General features: G+C 48.2%; 1 protein-coding gene across 4 annotated transcripts in view; it reads left to right on the top strand.

The window, feature by feature from the left end:
- TMCO4 (transmembrane and coiled-coil domains 4) overlaps positions 1-16,253 on the top strand; it is a 146,734-nt gene that overhangs the window by 48,150 nt on the left and 82,331 nt on the right. For 3 of the 4 annotated variants that reach the window (XM_063942144.1, XM_063942145.1, XM_063942143.1), the window contains exons 4-7: positions 2,569-2,596; positions 11,641-11,773; positions 15,856-15,953; positions 16,039-16,182. In XM_063942144.1, coding sequence (XP_063798214.1) covers positions 2,569-2,596; positions 11,641-11,773; positions 15,856-15,953; positions 16,039-16,182 — 403 coding nt within the window. The remainder of the gene's footprint in view (positions 1-2,568; positions 2,597-11,640; positions 11,774-15,855; positions 15,954-16,038; positions 16,183-16,253) is intronic. The other variant, XM_063942146.1, reaches the window with a different exon arrangement.

The following is a 16,253-nucleotide window of genomic DNA, read 5'->3' as shown; positions in this document are numbered from 1 at the left end:
AAATGGTGGCTTATTACGAAGCGCTTCCATTCGGCAGATTTCACGCAAGAACTCTTCAGTGGGATCTGCTGGACAAATGGTCCGGATCGCATCTTCAGATGCATCAGCGGATAACCCTATATCCAAGGACAAGGGTGTCTCTCCTGTGGTGATTACAGAGTGCTCATCTTCTAGAGGGCCGCAGATTCGGCATTCAGGATTGGATGCTCGTGACCACGGAGGCCAGCCTGAGAGGCTGGGGAGCAGTCACACAAGGAGTGTGATCAAGTCTGGAGAATTCTCTCCACATAAATATAATGGAGCTAAGAACAAATTTATAATGCTCTAAGCTTAGCAAGACCTCTGCTTCAAGGTCAGCCGGTATTGATCCAGTGGGATAACATCACGGCAGTCGCCCACGTAAACAGAAAGGGCGGCACAAGAAGCAGGAGGGCAGTGACAAAACTGCAAGGATTTTTCGCTAGGCGGAAAATCATGTGATAGCACTGTCAGCAGTGTTCATTCCGGGAGTGGACGACTGGGAAGCAGACTTCCTCAGCAGGCACGACCTCCACCCGGGAGAGTGGGAACTTCATCGGGAAGTTTTCCGCATGATTGTGAACCGTTGGGAAAGACCAAAGGTGGACATGATGGCGTCCCGCCCGAACAAAAAAAAAAAAAAATGGGACAGGTATTGCGCCAGGTCACGAGACCTTCAAGCGATAGCTGTGGACGTCCTGGTAACACCGTGGGTGTAACAGTCGGTGTATGTGTTCCCTTCTCTGCTTCTCATAACCAAGGTATTGAGAATTATAAGACATAGAGGAGTAAGAACTATACTCGTGGCTCCGGATTGGCCAAGAGGGACTTGGTAACCGGAACTTCAAGAGATGCTCACAGAGGACTAATGGCCTCGGGAGCTAAGAAGGGATTTGCTTTCAGCAAGTACCATGTCTGTTCCAAGAGGAACCGTGGCATCGGCCTTTAAGAAAGGACCTGCTCCAGCAGGGACCTTGTCTGTTCCAAGACTTACCGCGACTGCGTTTGACGGCATGGCGGTTTGAACGCCGGATCCTAAGGGAAAAGGCATTCCGGAAGAGGTCATACCTACCCTGGTCAAAGCCAGGAAGGAGGTGACCGCACAACGTTATCACCACATGTGGTAAAAATATGTTGCGTGGGTGAGGCCAGGAGGGCCCCACGAAAAAATTTCAACTAGGTCGATTTCTGCACTTCCTGCAAACAGGAGTGTCTATGAGCCTCAAATTGGGGTCCATTAAGGTTCAAGTTTCGGCCCTATAGATTTTCTTCCAGAAAGAATTGGCTTCAGTTCCTGAAGTCCAGACGTTTGTCAAGGGAGTATTGCATATACAGCCCTTGTGTGCCTCCAGTGGCACCGTGGGATCTCAACGTAGTGTTGGGATTCCTCAAATCATATTGGTTTGAACCACTCAAATCTGTGGATTTGAAATATCTCACATGGAAAGTGACCATGCTGTTGGCCCTGGCCTCGGCCAGGCGATTGTCAAAATTGGCGGTTTTGTCTTACAAAAGCCCATATTTGATTTTCCATTCGGACAGGGCAGAACTGCGGACTCGTCCCCAGTTTCTTCCTAAGGTGGTGTCAGCGTTTCACCTGAAACAACCTATTGTGGTGCCTGCGGCTACTAGGGACTTGGAGGACTCCAAGTTGCTAGACGTTGTCAGGGCCCTGAAAATATATATATATATATAATTCCAGGACGGCTGGAGTCAGAAAGTCTGACTTGCTGTTTATATTGTAGGCACCCAAAAAGCTGGGTGCTCCTGCTTCTAAGCAGACTATTGCTCGTTGGATTTGTAGTACAATTTAGCTTGCACATTCTGTGGCAGGCCTGCCACAGCCAAAATCTGTAAATGCCCATTCCACAAGGAAGGTGGGCTCATCTTGGGCGGCTGCCCGAGGGGTCTCGGCTTTACAACTTTGCCGAGCAGCTACTTGGTCAAGGGCAAACACGTTTGCTAAATTCTACAAATTTGATACCCTGGCTAAGGAGGACCTGGAGTTCTCTCATTCGGTGCTGCAGAGTCATCCGCACTCTCCCGCCCGTTTGGGAGCTTTGGTATAATCCCCATGGTCCTTTCAGGAACCCCAGCATCCACTAGGACGATAGAGTGCGGATTATCTGCAATACTTGTACATAGTTACAAAAATCGGGTTATTATTGTTGTGAGCCATCTTTTCAGAGGCTCCGCTGTTATCATACTGTTAACTGGGTTCAGATCACAGGTTATACGGTGTGATTGGTGTGGCTGGTATGAGTCTTACCCGGGATTCAAAATCCTTCCTTATTGTGTACGCTCGTCCGGGCACAATATCCTAACTGAGGCTTGGAGGAGGGTCATAGGGGGAGGAGCCAGTGCACACCACCTGATCCTAAAGCTTTACTTTTTGTGCCCTGTCTCCTGCGGAGCCGCTATCCCCCATGGTCCTTTCAGGAACCCCAGCATCCACTACGGACTCCGAGAAATAGAATTATCGGTAAGTAAATTCTTATTTTTCTCTACATCCCTCTGACGCTGCGTCACATCCATCCTCTTTTCTTGCAGGATCTGGTGTCTTTTTGCCTCCAGGATGGTAAGTTTTGGATTTTCAATCACATTTTTTTGGCACTGATATCCGAATAGCTCGCTGCAGTCTGACTCTACGCACGACAATGCCGGTACAAGTGCCATCGCCCAGTTATAATTGCGCAGCGCTTGGTAGATCGGCAGCGGATCCTATAGTAAGAGCCGCAGCATTTATGGGATGTAGACGTTAATTCTGAAATCCATCTGTTGTCAGTCAGCTGCACCCAACGTATATTGTTCTTTTATTCTCACCAATAAACAGCTCAGCGTGGAAGATGGAGCCGCTATTATCACGAAATCCATTTCCGCAAAACTCGCTCAACTTGTCAGCCAAAACTGTTTCTCAAGCGTGAGAGTCGATTACGTTTTTAAGGGGAAGTGTCGATTATACAATAGGTTATTCGTAGTAATAAAAATAAAAGGTGAATAAAGTGTCATGAAGGTTTAAATAAAACATTTGTGGCAGCGTCACAGAAGGGACACATCACGAGCCCCTCCCACAGCCGTAAACGCTCCTTTTCATCTCTGGGAGACGATAGACCGTTACTAAGCAATGGAATTATAAATCCTAAGGACGGGAAAAAGAATAAAGGTTGTATAACACGGTATAAGAAGACAAGGGGGGTCATTCCGAGTTGATCGCTCGCTAGCAGTTTTTAGCAGCCGTGCAAACGCTATGCCGCCGCCCACTGGGAGTGTATTTTAGCTTAGCAGAAGTGCGAACGAAAGGATCGCAGAGCGGCTACAAAATAATTTTGTGCAGTTTCAGAGTAGCTCAAAACCTACTCAGCGCTTGCGAGCACTTCAGACTGTTCAGTTCCTGTTTTGACGTCACGAACACACCCTGCGTTCGCCCAGCCACACCTGCGTTTTTCCTGGCATGCCTGCGTTTTTCCGAACACTCCCTGAAAACCGTCAGTTGACACCCAGAAACGCCCCGTTCATATCCATCACTCTGCGGCCAGCAGTGCGACTGAAAAGCTTCGCCAGACCCTGTGTGAAACTACATAGTTCGTTGTAATAGTACGTCACGCGTGCGCATTGCGCCGCATACGCAGAAGTGCCTTTTTTTTAGCCTCATTGCTGCACAGCGAACAAATGCAGCTAGCGATCAACTCGGAATGACCCCCAATGGCTGTCACGGTCATTAGTAGAGATTCTTGCAAGCCCCAACATAAACGTATGTCCTGCAATTATATAATTATGTAAGCTGTAGTCTTGTATTGTTGCTGTAACGGATACTAAATTTATTTATTTACTAAAGGTCGATTTTCATTGATTTTTTTTATCAATTGTAAATTACTAGAAATCATTCTACAGTAAATCAGTGTTGTGTTTCAGAGGCTGAAGGTGGGTGCACACTAGGCGACGTGCTCTATGAGCGACGTCGCCTAGTGTTTCCCCACCCGGGCCGGTCGACGGCAGGGCGTACACACTGAGCGATATGACGTTCATATCGCTCAGTGACGTCACGCAGCGGCCGGGGGCGTGCAGGCAACTCTTGGATGACAGTCCAAATTGAGCTGCGTGCACGGCCGACAGCGAGGGTCATTAACGACCCACGGGGCCGCGCATCACTAGGCGACGGCGGCATACAAACTTGCCGAGAAAGTGAACGACGTCGCTCAGGAAGGGTGAAAATGAGCGATGGCGTTCATTTTCTCGGCAAGTGTGTATGCCCCTTAAGACACACATTTACTAACTTGATTTACTCTATCGTCCTAGTGGATGCTGGGGTTCCTGAAAGGACCATGGGGAATAGCGGCTCCGCAGGAGACAGGGCACAAAAAGTAAAGCTTTCCGATCAGGTGGTGTGCACTGGCTCCTCCCCCTATGACCCTCCTCCAAGCCTCAGTTAGATTTTTGTGCCCGGCCGAGAAGGGTGCAATCTAGGTGGCTCTCCTAAAGAGCTGCTTAGAAAAGTTTAGCTTAGGTTTTTTATTTTACAGTGAGTCCTGCTGGCAACAGGATCACTGCAACGAGGGACTTAGGGGAGAAGAAGTGAACTCACCTGCGTGCAGGATGGATTGGCTTCTTGGCTACTGGACATCAGCTCCAGAGGGACGATCACAGGTACAGCCTGGATGGTCACCGGAGCCTCGCCGCCGGCCCCCTTGCAGATGCTGAAACAAGAAGAGGTCCAGAATCGGCGGCAGAAGACTCCTCAGTCTTCTAAAGGTAGCGCACAGCACTGCAGCTGTGCGCCATTTTCCTCTCAGCACACTTCACACGGCAGTCACTGAGGGTGCAGGGCGCTGGGAGGGGAGCGCCCTGGGAGGCAAATGAAAACCTATTTGGCTAAAAAATACCTCACATATAGCCTCCGGGGGCTATATGGAGATATTTAACCCCTGCCAGAATCCACTAAAGAGCGGGAGACGAGCCCGCCGTAAAAGGGGCGGGGCCTATCTCCTCAGCACACAGCGCCATTTTCCTTACACAGCTCCGCTGGTCAGGACGGCTCCCAGGTCTCTCCCCTGCACTGCACTACAGAAACAGGGTAAAACAAGAGAGGGGGGGCAAAATAGTGGCAAAAATTATATTATAAAAGCAGCTATACAGGGAGCACTTATTATAAGGCTATCCCTGTCATATATATAGCGCTTTGGTGTGTGCTGGCAGACTCTCCCTCTGTCTCCCCAAAGGGCTAGTCGGGTCCTGTCTTCGTTAAGAGCATTCCCTGTGTGTCTGCTGTGTGTCGGTACGTGTGTGTCGACATGTATGAGGACGATATTGGTGTGGAGGCGGAGCAATTGCCAAATATGGGGATGTCACCTCCTAGGGGGTCGACACCAGAATGGATGCCTTTATTTATGGAATTACGGGATAGTGTCAACACGCTAAAGCAGTCGTTTGACGACATGAGACGGCCGGACAATCAATTAGTGCCTGTCCAGGCGCCTCAAACACCGTCAGGGGCTGTAAAACGCCCTTTGCCTCAGTCGGTCGACACAGACCCAGACACAGGCACTGATTCCAGTGGCGACGGTGACGAATCAACCGTATTTTCCAGTAGGGCCACACGTTATATGATTTTGGCAATGAAGGAGGCGTTACATTTAGCTGATACTACAGGTACCACTAAACAGGGTATTATGTGGGGTGTGAAAAAACTACCTATAGTTTTTCCTGAATCAGAAGAACTAAATGAGGTGTGTGATGAAGCGTGGGTTGCCCCCGATAAAAAGATGCTAATTTCAAAGAAGTTATTGGCTTTATACCCTTTCCCGCCAGAGGTTAGGGCGCGCTGGGAAACACCTCCTAGGGTGGACAAGGCGCTCACACGCTTATCTAAACAAGTGGCGTTACCCTCTCCTGAGACGGCCGCACTTAAAGATCCAGTAGATAGGAGGATGGAAAATATCCAAAAAAGTATATACACACATACAGGTGTTATACTACGACCAGCTATAGCGACAGCCTGGATGTGCAGTGCTGGAGTAACTTGGTCAGAGTCCCTGATTGAAAATATTGATACCCTGGATAGGGACAATGTTTTACTGTCTTTAGAGCAAATAAAGGATGCATTTCTTTATATGCGTGATGCACAGAGGGATATCTGCACACTGGCATCACGGGTAAGTGCTATGTCCATTTCGGCCAGAAGAAGTTTATGGACGCGACAGTGGTCAGGCGATGCGGACTCAAAACGGCATATGGAAGTTTTGCCGTATAAAGGGGAGGAGTTATTTGGAGTCGGCCTATCAGATTTGGTGGCCACGGCTACAGCCGGGAAATCCACCTTTTTACCTCAAGTTACTCCCCAACAGAAAAAGACACCGACTTTTCAACCGCAGCCCTTTCGTTCCTTTAAAAACAAGAGAGCAAAGGGATATTCATATCTGCCACGAGGCAGAGGAAGGGGGAAGAGACAGCAACAGGCAGCTCCTTCCCAGGAACAGAAGCCCTCCCCCGCTTCTACAAAAGCCTCAGCATGACGCTGGGGCTTCTCAAGCGGACTCGGGGGCGGTGGGCGGTCGTCTCAAGAATTTCAGCGCGCAGTGGGCTCACTCGCAGGTAGATCCCTGGATCCTGCAGATAATATCTCAGGGATACAGGTTGGAACTAGAGACAGATCCACCTCGCCGTTTCCTGAAGTCTGCTTTACCAACGTCCCCCTCCGAAAGGGAGACGGTCTTGGAAGCCATTCACAAGCTGTACTCTCAGCAGGTGATAGTCAAGGTACCTCTTCTACAACAAGGAAAGGGGTATTATTCCACTCTATTTGTGGTACCGAAGCCGGATGGCTCGGTAAGACCTATTCTAAATCTGAAGTCATTGAACCTGTACATAAAGAAGTTCAAGTCACTCAGAGCAGTGATAGCGAACCTGGAAGAAGGGGACTTTATGGTATCCTTGGACATCAAGGATGCGTACCTCCACGTTCCAATTTACCCCTCACACCAGGGGTACCTCAGGTTCGTCGTACAAAACTGTCACTATCAGTTTCAGACGCTGCCGTTCGGATTGTCCACGGCACCTCGGGTCTTTACAAAGGTAATGGCCGAGATGATGATTCTTCTTCGAAGAAAAGGCGTATTAATTATCCCATACTTGGACGATCTCCTGATAAGGGCAAGGTCCAGAGAACAGCTAGAGATGGGATTAGCACTGTCTCAAGAAGTGCTAAAACAGCACGGGTGGATTCTGAATATTCCAAAATCCCAGTTAATGCCAACAACTCGTCTGCTGTTCCTAGGGATGATTCTGGACACGGTTCAGAAAAAGGTTTTTCTCCCGGAGGAAAAAGCCAAGGAGTTATCCGAGCTTGTCAGGAACCTCCTAAAACCAGGAAAGGTGTCTGTACATCAATGCACAAGAGTCCTGGGAAAAATGGTGGCTTCTTACGAAGCAATTCCATTCGGCAGATTCCACGCAAGAATTTTCCAGAGGGATCTGTTGGACAAATGGTCAGGGTCGCATCTTCAGATGCACCAGCGGATAACCCTGTCTCCAAGGACAAGGGTATCTCTTCTGTGGTGGTTGCAGAGTGCTCATCTATTGGAGGGCCGCAGATTCGGCATACAGGATTGGATCCTGGTGACCACGGACGCCAGCCTGAGAGGCTGGGGAGCAGTCACACAAGGAAGAAACTTCCAGGGAGTGTGGACGAGCCTGGAAACGTCTCTTCACATAAACATTCTGGAACTAAGAGCAATCTACAATGCTCTAAGCCAGGCAGAACCTCTGCTTCAGGGAAAACCGGTGTTGATCCAGTCGGACAACATCACGGCAGTCGCCCATGTGAACAGACAGGGCGGCACAAGAAGCAGGAGTGCAATGGCAGAAGCTGCAAGGATTCTTCGCTGGGCAGAGAATCATGTGATAGCACTGTCAGCAGTGTTCATCCCGGGAGTGGACAACTGGGAAGCAGACTTCCTCAGCAGACACGACCTTCACCCGGGAGAGTGGGGACTTCATCCAGAAGTCTTCCACATGCTGGTAACCCGTTGGGAAAGACCAATGGTGGACATGATGGCGTCTCGCCTCAACAAAAAACTGGACAGGTATTGCGCCAGGTCAAGAGATCCGCAGGCAATAGCTGTGGACGCGCTGGTAACGCCTTGGGTGTACCAGTCGGTGTATGTGTTTCCTCCTCTGCCTCTCATACCAAAAGTATTGAGAATTATACGGCAAAGAGGCGTAAGAACGATACTAGTGGTTCCGGATTGGCCAAGAAGGACTTGGTACCCGGAACTTCAAGAGATGATCACGGAAGATCCGTGGCCTCTACCTCTAAGGAGGGACTTGCTTCAGCAGGGTCCCTGTCTGTTTCAAGACTTACCGCGGCTGCGTTTGACGGCATGGCGGTTGAACGCCGGATCCTAAAGGAAAAAGGCATGCCGGAAGAAGTCATTCCTACTTTGATTAAAGCAAGGAAGGAAGTAACCGTGCAACATTATCACCGCATTTGGCGAAAATATGTTGCGTGGTGCGAGGATCGGAGTGCTCCGACGGAGGAATTTCATCTGGGTCGATTCCTACATTTCCTGCAATCAGGATTGTCTATGGGTCTCAAATTGGGATCTATTAAGGTTCAAATTTCGGCCCTGTCGATTTGCTTCCAGAAAGAATTGGCTTCAGTCCCTGAAGTCCAGACTTTTGTTAAGGGAGTGCTGCATATACAGCCTCCTGTGGTGCCTCCAGTGGCACCGTGGGATCTCAATGTGGTTTTGGACTTTCTAAAATCTCATTGGTTTGAACCACTAAAAAATGTGGATTTGAAATATCTCACATGGAAAGTGACCATGCTACTAGCCCTGGCTTCGGCCAGGAGAGTGTCAGAACTGGCAGCTTTATCTTACAAAAGCCCATATCTGATTTTCCATTCGGACAGGGCGGAACTGCGGACTCGTCCGCATTTTCTCCCTAAGGTGGTGTCAGCATTTCATCTGAACCAGCCTATTGTAGTGCCTGCGGCTACAAGTGACTTGGAGGACTCCAAGTTACTGGACGTTGTCAGAGCATTGAAAATATATATTGCAAGGACAGCTGGAGTCAGAAAATCTGACTCGTTGTTTATATTGTATGCACCCAACAAGATGGGTGCTCCTGCGTCTAAGCAGACGATTGCTCGTTGGATCTGTAGCACAATCCAACTTGCACATTCTGTGGCAGGCCTGCCACAGCCTAAATCTGTAAAGGCCCACTCCACAAGGAAGGTGGGCTCATCTTGGGCGGCTGCCCGAGGGGTCTCGGCATTACAACTTTGCCGAGCAGCTACGTGGTCAGGGGAGAACACGTTTGTAAAATTTTACAAATTTGATACTCTGGCTAAGGAGGACCTGGAGTTCTCTCATGCGGTGCTGCAGAGTCATCCGCACTCTCCCGCCCGTTTGGGAGCTTTGGTATAATCCCCATGGTCCTTTCAGGAACCCCAGCATCCACTAGGACGATAGAGAAAATAAGAATTTACTTACCGATAATTCTATTTCTCGGAGTCCGTAGTGGATGCTGGGCGCCCATCCCAAGTGCGGATTATCTGCAATAATTGTACATAGTTATTGTTAACTAATTCGGGTTATTGTTGTAGGGAGCCATCTTTCAGAGGCTCCTCTGTTATCATACTGTTAACTGGGTTTAGATCACAAGTTGTACGGTGTGATTGGTGTGGCTGGTATGAGTCTTACCCGGGATTCAAAATTCCTCCCTTATTGTGTACGCTCGTCCGGGCACAGTACCTAACTGAGGCTTGGAGGAGGGTCATAGGGGGAGGAGCCAGTGCACACCACCTGATCGGAAAGCTTTACTTTTTGTGCCCTGTCTCCTGCGGAGCCGCTATTCCCCATGGTCCTTTCAGGAACCCCAGCATCCACTACGGACTCCGAGAAATAGAATTATCGGTAAGTAAATTCTTATTTTTTAAATATTAATTTTATGTTGCTAAATGTGTGTTTTTAGCCCTGGAAACACAACATCGTTTTAGATCGCGTTTCATCGATTTGAAATTGCTAAAAATCGACTTTTTAGCAAATATACCCTTTGGTGTAAAAAGCAACTACATCCACTGTGGACAATATAATATATACAATCACTGATTATTTCCTATTAGAAAAAGTGGCATAACTCACCTCGTGCTACAAGATTTATAGCGGGAACTGGTTAGTTGACAGATGTGCTTGCTTTCCGCGGCAGATTGCCGACATTCGGGGTAATTCAGAGTTGATCGCAGCAGCAAATTTGTTAGCAGTTGGGCAAAACCATGGGGGTCATTCCGAGTTGATCGCACGTAGCAACTTTTTGCTGCTCGTGCGATCAACTAGACGCCGCCTATGGGGGAGTGTATTTTAGCATAGCAAGGCTGCGATCGCTTGTGCAGCCCTGTTATGCTAAAAAAGTTTTGTGTAACACAAGACTAGCCCTAGACATACTTACCTGGTGCGATGCAGGTCCCGGAATTGGCGTCAGACATCCGCCCTCCAAACGCCTGTACACGCCTGCATTCGCCAAACCACTCCCGGAAAACAGTCAGTTGATGGCCCGGAATGCCTCCCTCCTGTCAATCTTCTTGCGGTCGCCGCTGCGATCGCTTTCTTCATGCACGGCGTCGCTGCAAGGACTCGCCTGTGCAATGCGGCCGCCACGCATACGCAGTTCCGACCCGATTGCACGGCTGTGAAGAAGTGCAGCGTGCGATCGGGTCGGAATGACCCCCCCATGTGCACTGCAGGTGGGGCAGATGTAACATGTGCAGAGAGAGTTAGATTTGGGTGGGGTGTGTTCAAACTGAAATCTAAATTGCAGTGTAAAAATAAAGCAGCCAGTATTTACCCTGCACAGAAACAATATAACCCACCCTAACCTAACTCTCTCTGCACATGTTACATCTGCCCCCCCCCTGCAGTGCACATGGTTTTGCCCAACTGCTAACAAATTTGCTGCTGCGATCAGGTCTGAATTACTCCCGCTGTTAGAATGTTGTATAAAGCATTGTAACGTTGTGCCGACATGATAACTGTTAAACATGATCATAAAGCATCAAAGTTATCATGCCGATACTGTTACAATGGCTTATATAACGTTACAACAGTGTCGGCAATCTGCCGTCGCTATCATGCTGTCCACAGCAAGTACATTGAGCAGACCTATTTATACCTTTTATAGGAGCTTCCCTGCCCCGGATAAGTGCATGGGTCCCGATTCAGCTTCACACGCAATAGTCCGAAAATAGCAAACAGGCGATTTTCTGACTATTGCGCGTGCGCTGCGGCCACACAGCGTGTGCGCGGACTTAAACAGTGTGATCGCATCCCGACAGGAGGCGACTTACCAAGTGAGCACTTTATCCACTGTCGGCACCTCTGTAGCAGTGTCCTCTCTGCTGTGTGTATCTTGCACTGCCCCGATATCGCATGCTGTATACCATTTACAGTCTAACAATGCTACAATAGGGCATAGTGGTACCGCTGGCTCACAGATGGCAATGTATGGCATTAGTTGCCCTTTAGTACATACGGTTTGGTAACAGAAACCCTAAAGCTTTATATTTGCTCTCTCGGTGTTTCCCTGCCCATGCGGCGCTGTGTAAAGCGTGTGACTGTGTTTGTGCAGGATACTACGATGCGCGGAGCCGGGTGCTGATCTCCCACGTCTCCTGGCTGCTGCGCGTTCCCCCGGAAACCATGGAGGTGAGCGAGGAGTCCCTGATGCAGAGCCTGAAACACTACACGGATGAGCCGTCAGAGTAAGCACCGGTGTATACCGTACAGTGTAACGTGCACTATGTGCGGGGCTCTCAGCCGCACCACTGCAGCTCATCTGGCTGCGTATACAGAGGCCGACCTCTATTTGCCGCTTTCTGCAATGCGATCGCAGTTGATTTGTGGGGCGGCTCTGCGCGGCCCCCGGCATGTGACTTTATCCGTAGAAGTTTTTGCTATTTTAATAAAAAATGCTATTAACTCTGAATAACCCCCATTACCTTCTAGAAAGTGTGAGATAAACGATAAATATGATCTTATTGGTTGCTACAGGCAACATCTCCACATTTGAAAACCTGCACTTTTTAATAAATATTCCCTTAAGGTCCTGGTGTAACGGTGTGAGACAGTAAGTGTGCGGCTGTATTGTGCTGCGCTGTGTGTCACACAATCCCTGTAGCTGATGTGTTCTCCTCTCGCACCATCCTCTTTTATTCACCGCGCTCTTCCATTATTCCCCAGACTCCTCCATAATGTGACAGTGACTGTAATCTCAGGGCTACGCTCTATTAATAGTCTTTATAGCAGTGTTTACTGTCTGAGTCTATAATGTGACATTTCCCATCAGTCTCTGTCATCATTCATCACTGGGACTGTCACCGTGCTGTCTCTTATCTGAGATTTACTGCCAGTCTAATACCCGGGAGCTGAGGCACACAGCAGCCTGGGAGTCTGATACAGCAGATATAGAGTCATATACCCCGCACACAGCAGCCTGGGAGTCTGATACAGAGTTATATACCCCGCACACAGCAGCCTGGGAGTCTGATACAGAGTTATATACCCCGCACACAGCAGCCTGGGAGTCTGATACAGAGTTATATACCCCGCACACAGCAGCCTGGGAGTCTGATACAGAGTTATATACCCCGCACACAGCAGCCTGGGAGTCTGATACAGAGTTATATACCCCGCACACAGCAGCCTGGGAGTCTGATACAGAGTTATATACCCCGCACACAGCAGCCTGGGAGTCTGATACAGAGTTATATACCCCGCACACAGCAGCCTGGGAGTCTGATACAGAGTTATATACCCCGCACACAGCAGCCTGGGAGTCTGATACAGAGTTATATACCCCGCACACAGCAGCCTGGGAGTCTGATACAGCAGATATAGAGTCATATACCCCGCACACAGCAGCCTGGGAGTCTGATACAGAGTTATATACCCCGCACACAGCAGCCTGGGAGTCTGATACAGAGTTATATACCCCGCACACAGCAGCCTGGGAGTCTGATACAGAGTTATATACCCCGCACACAGCAGCCTGGGAGTCTGATACAGAGTTATATACCCCGCACACAGCAGCCTGGGAGTCTGATACAGAGTTATATACCCCGCACACAGCAGCCTGGGAGTCTGATACAGAGTTATATACCCCGCACACAGCAGCCTGGGAGTCTGATACAGAGTCATATACCCCGCACACAGCAGCCTGGGAGTCTGATACAGAGTTATATACCCCGCACACAGCAGCCTGGGAGTCTGATACAGCAGATATAGAGTCATATACCCCGCACACAGCAGCCTGGGAGTCTAATACAGAGTTATATACCCCGCACACAGCAGCCTGGGAGTCTGATACAGAGTTATATACCCCGCACACAGCAGCCTGGGAGTCTGATACAGAGTTATATACCCCGCACACAGCAGCCTGGGAGTCTGATACAGAGTCATATACCCCGCACACAGCAGCCTGGGAGTCTGATACAGAGTCATATACCCCGCACACAGCAGCCTGGGAGTCTGATACAGAGTTATATACCCCGCACACAGCAGCCTGGGAGTCTGATACAGAGTTATATACCCCGCACACAGAATAGCTATAAAGCATTAAGCTTGTTTCAGAGTTGAACATTTGTTGATATCATGTGCGCCCTCGGCATCAGCTCCTATACGATCACAAAGGTTTTCTTTGTATTATATTAACCATTCTGTTGCAATGTCCTTTTAATAACCATTTCTCTATTCTGTCTGCTGCATGGCAAGGAGCTATGACTCAGGTATGTAACTGGGTTTTTTTTATTGTTCGCCATAAATCTGGCTCAGTCATCATCTGTTATTTACTCATGTTCCGTCTGTCTGTTCTCACGGATGCTACATTTAGGAGGATGACCTGTTTTAGGCAAATTCACAGTTGTGCTATATTCTCTCTGTGTCTTTATGACAGACTTGACAGTTTATATATCCTTCCCCTGATTGGCGCATTTCAGTAACCTTTTGTCTTTGAGATTTCCTTTGCCTTGCTCTTTGAACTTCATGATGAAGCTCTAATTTGCAAATGCACTAATCAAATGTACAAAATCTCACAGCCTGGGGCTGTTTGTCTTAAATCAATTTAAACGCTTTCATTATACACTGGTAGACTCCAATAAATTAATTGTGCAGCCTCTGAAGACAACTAATTGCACTAGGGTGCAGATAGGTGTATTTTAGCAATGGAAGTTAATATCTAAATTTGTTAGGTTTCATTTGTGGTTAGGAAAAAGTTTTACATGACAGACTATTTTTTGTTGATCAGTTGTTTCAACCCCCCCCCCCCCCCCCCCCCCCCAAAAAAATAATCTATTTTATGAGAAAATCAAATGTGAAAAATCCCAAAGCGGTGAATATTTTTTTGTAGTCACTCGTGTTACAGAAAACCTTCCTGTGTATATTCCGTGTACGGCTGGCTTCCTCCGTGCAGAGCGATAATAGTGTTGGAAAACAACACGCTGCTTTGTACAGTCCTACTGCTTTGTTCTGTTTCTTGCTGAGCTCTAACTGTGCGTTATAAAGACGCAGCGTGATTTGTTCTCGTAATTATTTTCTTTGTTTTTACCTTTATTTCTGCTGGGGGGTTTTGCGCTGTTGTTTGCGTTCAAGACTCGAACCGATTCTTGCCACCGGGCAGGCTTCTGTAAAAAAAGCAATCCTCATTATTGATTTACATGAAGTCTTAACGCTGTGACTTTACACTGCATCTTCACCTTTACCTGAAAATCTTCTCTCACCTCGGGGAGAACTTCTGTGGTCGATAATCTGTCTCCAGAAGCCGGCAAACATTTGCTTAGCGAAACTGATCTAATTCTGTCTTTTGTTTTAGAATAAACTGTTATTGTATAAATTATTCCAATGTTTCTAACAGAAAAATACGTATGAATTTAGAGTGAGGAAAAACATCATTCAGCCCGTTTCACTGGGAGTTTTAGACATCACTGAGCCGAGGCACTCTGTGCCCCGTGCCTCTGTGAGTTTTTGTTTAAAGGACCCCTGAACATAAAACACAAGATTATCCACTTGTTCTATAGGGATCGGTATGAAATACCTCCAATCAAAATCCCGACGGTCGAAATCCCGACAGCAATTGACCGACGGTCAAAATCCCGACAAGGTCAAAATCCCGACATGGACAAAATACCGACATATAAAATACCAACAAGGTCAAAATACCGACATGTAACATGCCAACAGGTCAAAATACCGACATGCGGTTTTCATTTGTGTGTGTGTGTATGTCGACATAGGTCGACATGGACACCATATAAGTGTGCCGCGTTCCCTCGCATGGCTCACTACGGTCGCCATGCTTCGGGCACGGTGCCTCGCTGCGCTCACACACTATTATATTCCCCCTCCAGGTCCACTGGGATGGTAAAGTATGAACAAGTCGGTTTCAATGAAAAAAATCACGAAAAACTCATGTCGGCATTTTACATGTCGGTATTTTGACCTTGACGGTATTTTAAATGTCGGTATTTTGTCCTTGTCGGGATTTTGTCTGTCGGTCAGTTGCTGTCGGGATTTTGACCGTCGGGATTTTGATTGGAGGTAAATTGACGGCATCCCGTTCTATAAATGTAATTTCCTGCATTTTGCTTCCAAAATCTCCTGCCAGATTGCTACCTCTTGTTTTCCTTGGTATAGACACAAAGATGATTCTCTCTAATTATCCATTAGACGGTTAATGGTTCTTTCCTTCGTCAGGATCACATGTTTCTGACACATATTCCCTCAGTATAGAGGATAAAACGTTTATGGTATCTGGGATATATCTAATTTACTCCTCGTTTTCTTCTGCCAGGTCCATCCAGGCCTCCCGCCGCAAAAAGGAGCTTAGGAAGAAGATAAAGAGATACCTGCTCATTGGCCTGGCCACTGTGGGAGGAGGGACAGTAATAGGTGAGGGGTCTGTTATAATCTACAGCGCTATGACCAGCTGCCCAGGTAACCGCCAATGTGGTCTCAACGTCTTCTTGTGACACAGGGCTGACCGGGGGTCTGGCAGCCCCCTTAGTAGCTGCAGGAGCGGCCACCATCATCGGAAGCGCGGGAGCCGCAGTCTTGGGGTCTACCGCCGGCATTGCCATAATGGCATCGCTTTTTGGTGCAGCGGGAGCTGGGTTGACGGGTGAGTCTTTGGCTGCTTCATCTAAGATAGATTTGCGTAAATGGATTAACTTAATTAATTCTCTCAGGCTG

The sequence above is a fragment of the Pseudophryne corroboree genome, chromosome 10 (genome assembly GCF_028390025.1).
Source record: "Pseudophryne corroboree isolate aPseCor3 chromosome 10, aPseCor3.hap2, whole genome shotgun sequence".
NCBI lineage: Eukaryota > Metazoa > Chordata > Amphibia > Anura > Myobatrachidae > Pseudophryne > Pseudophryne corroboree.
Note: the sequence above shows the minus strand (reverse complement) of the source record. Positions and strands in the feature narration are given on the sequence as shown.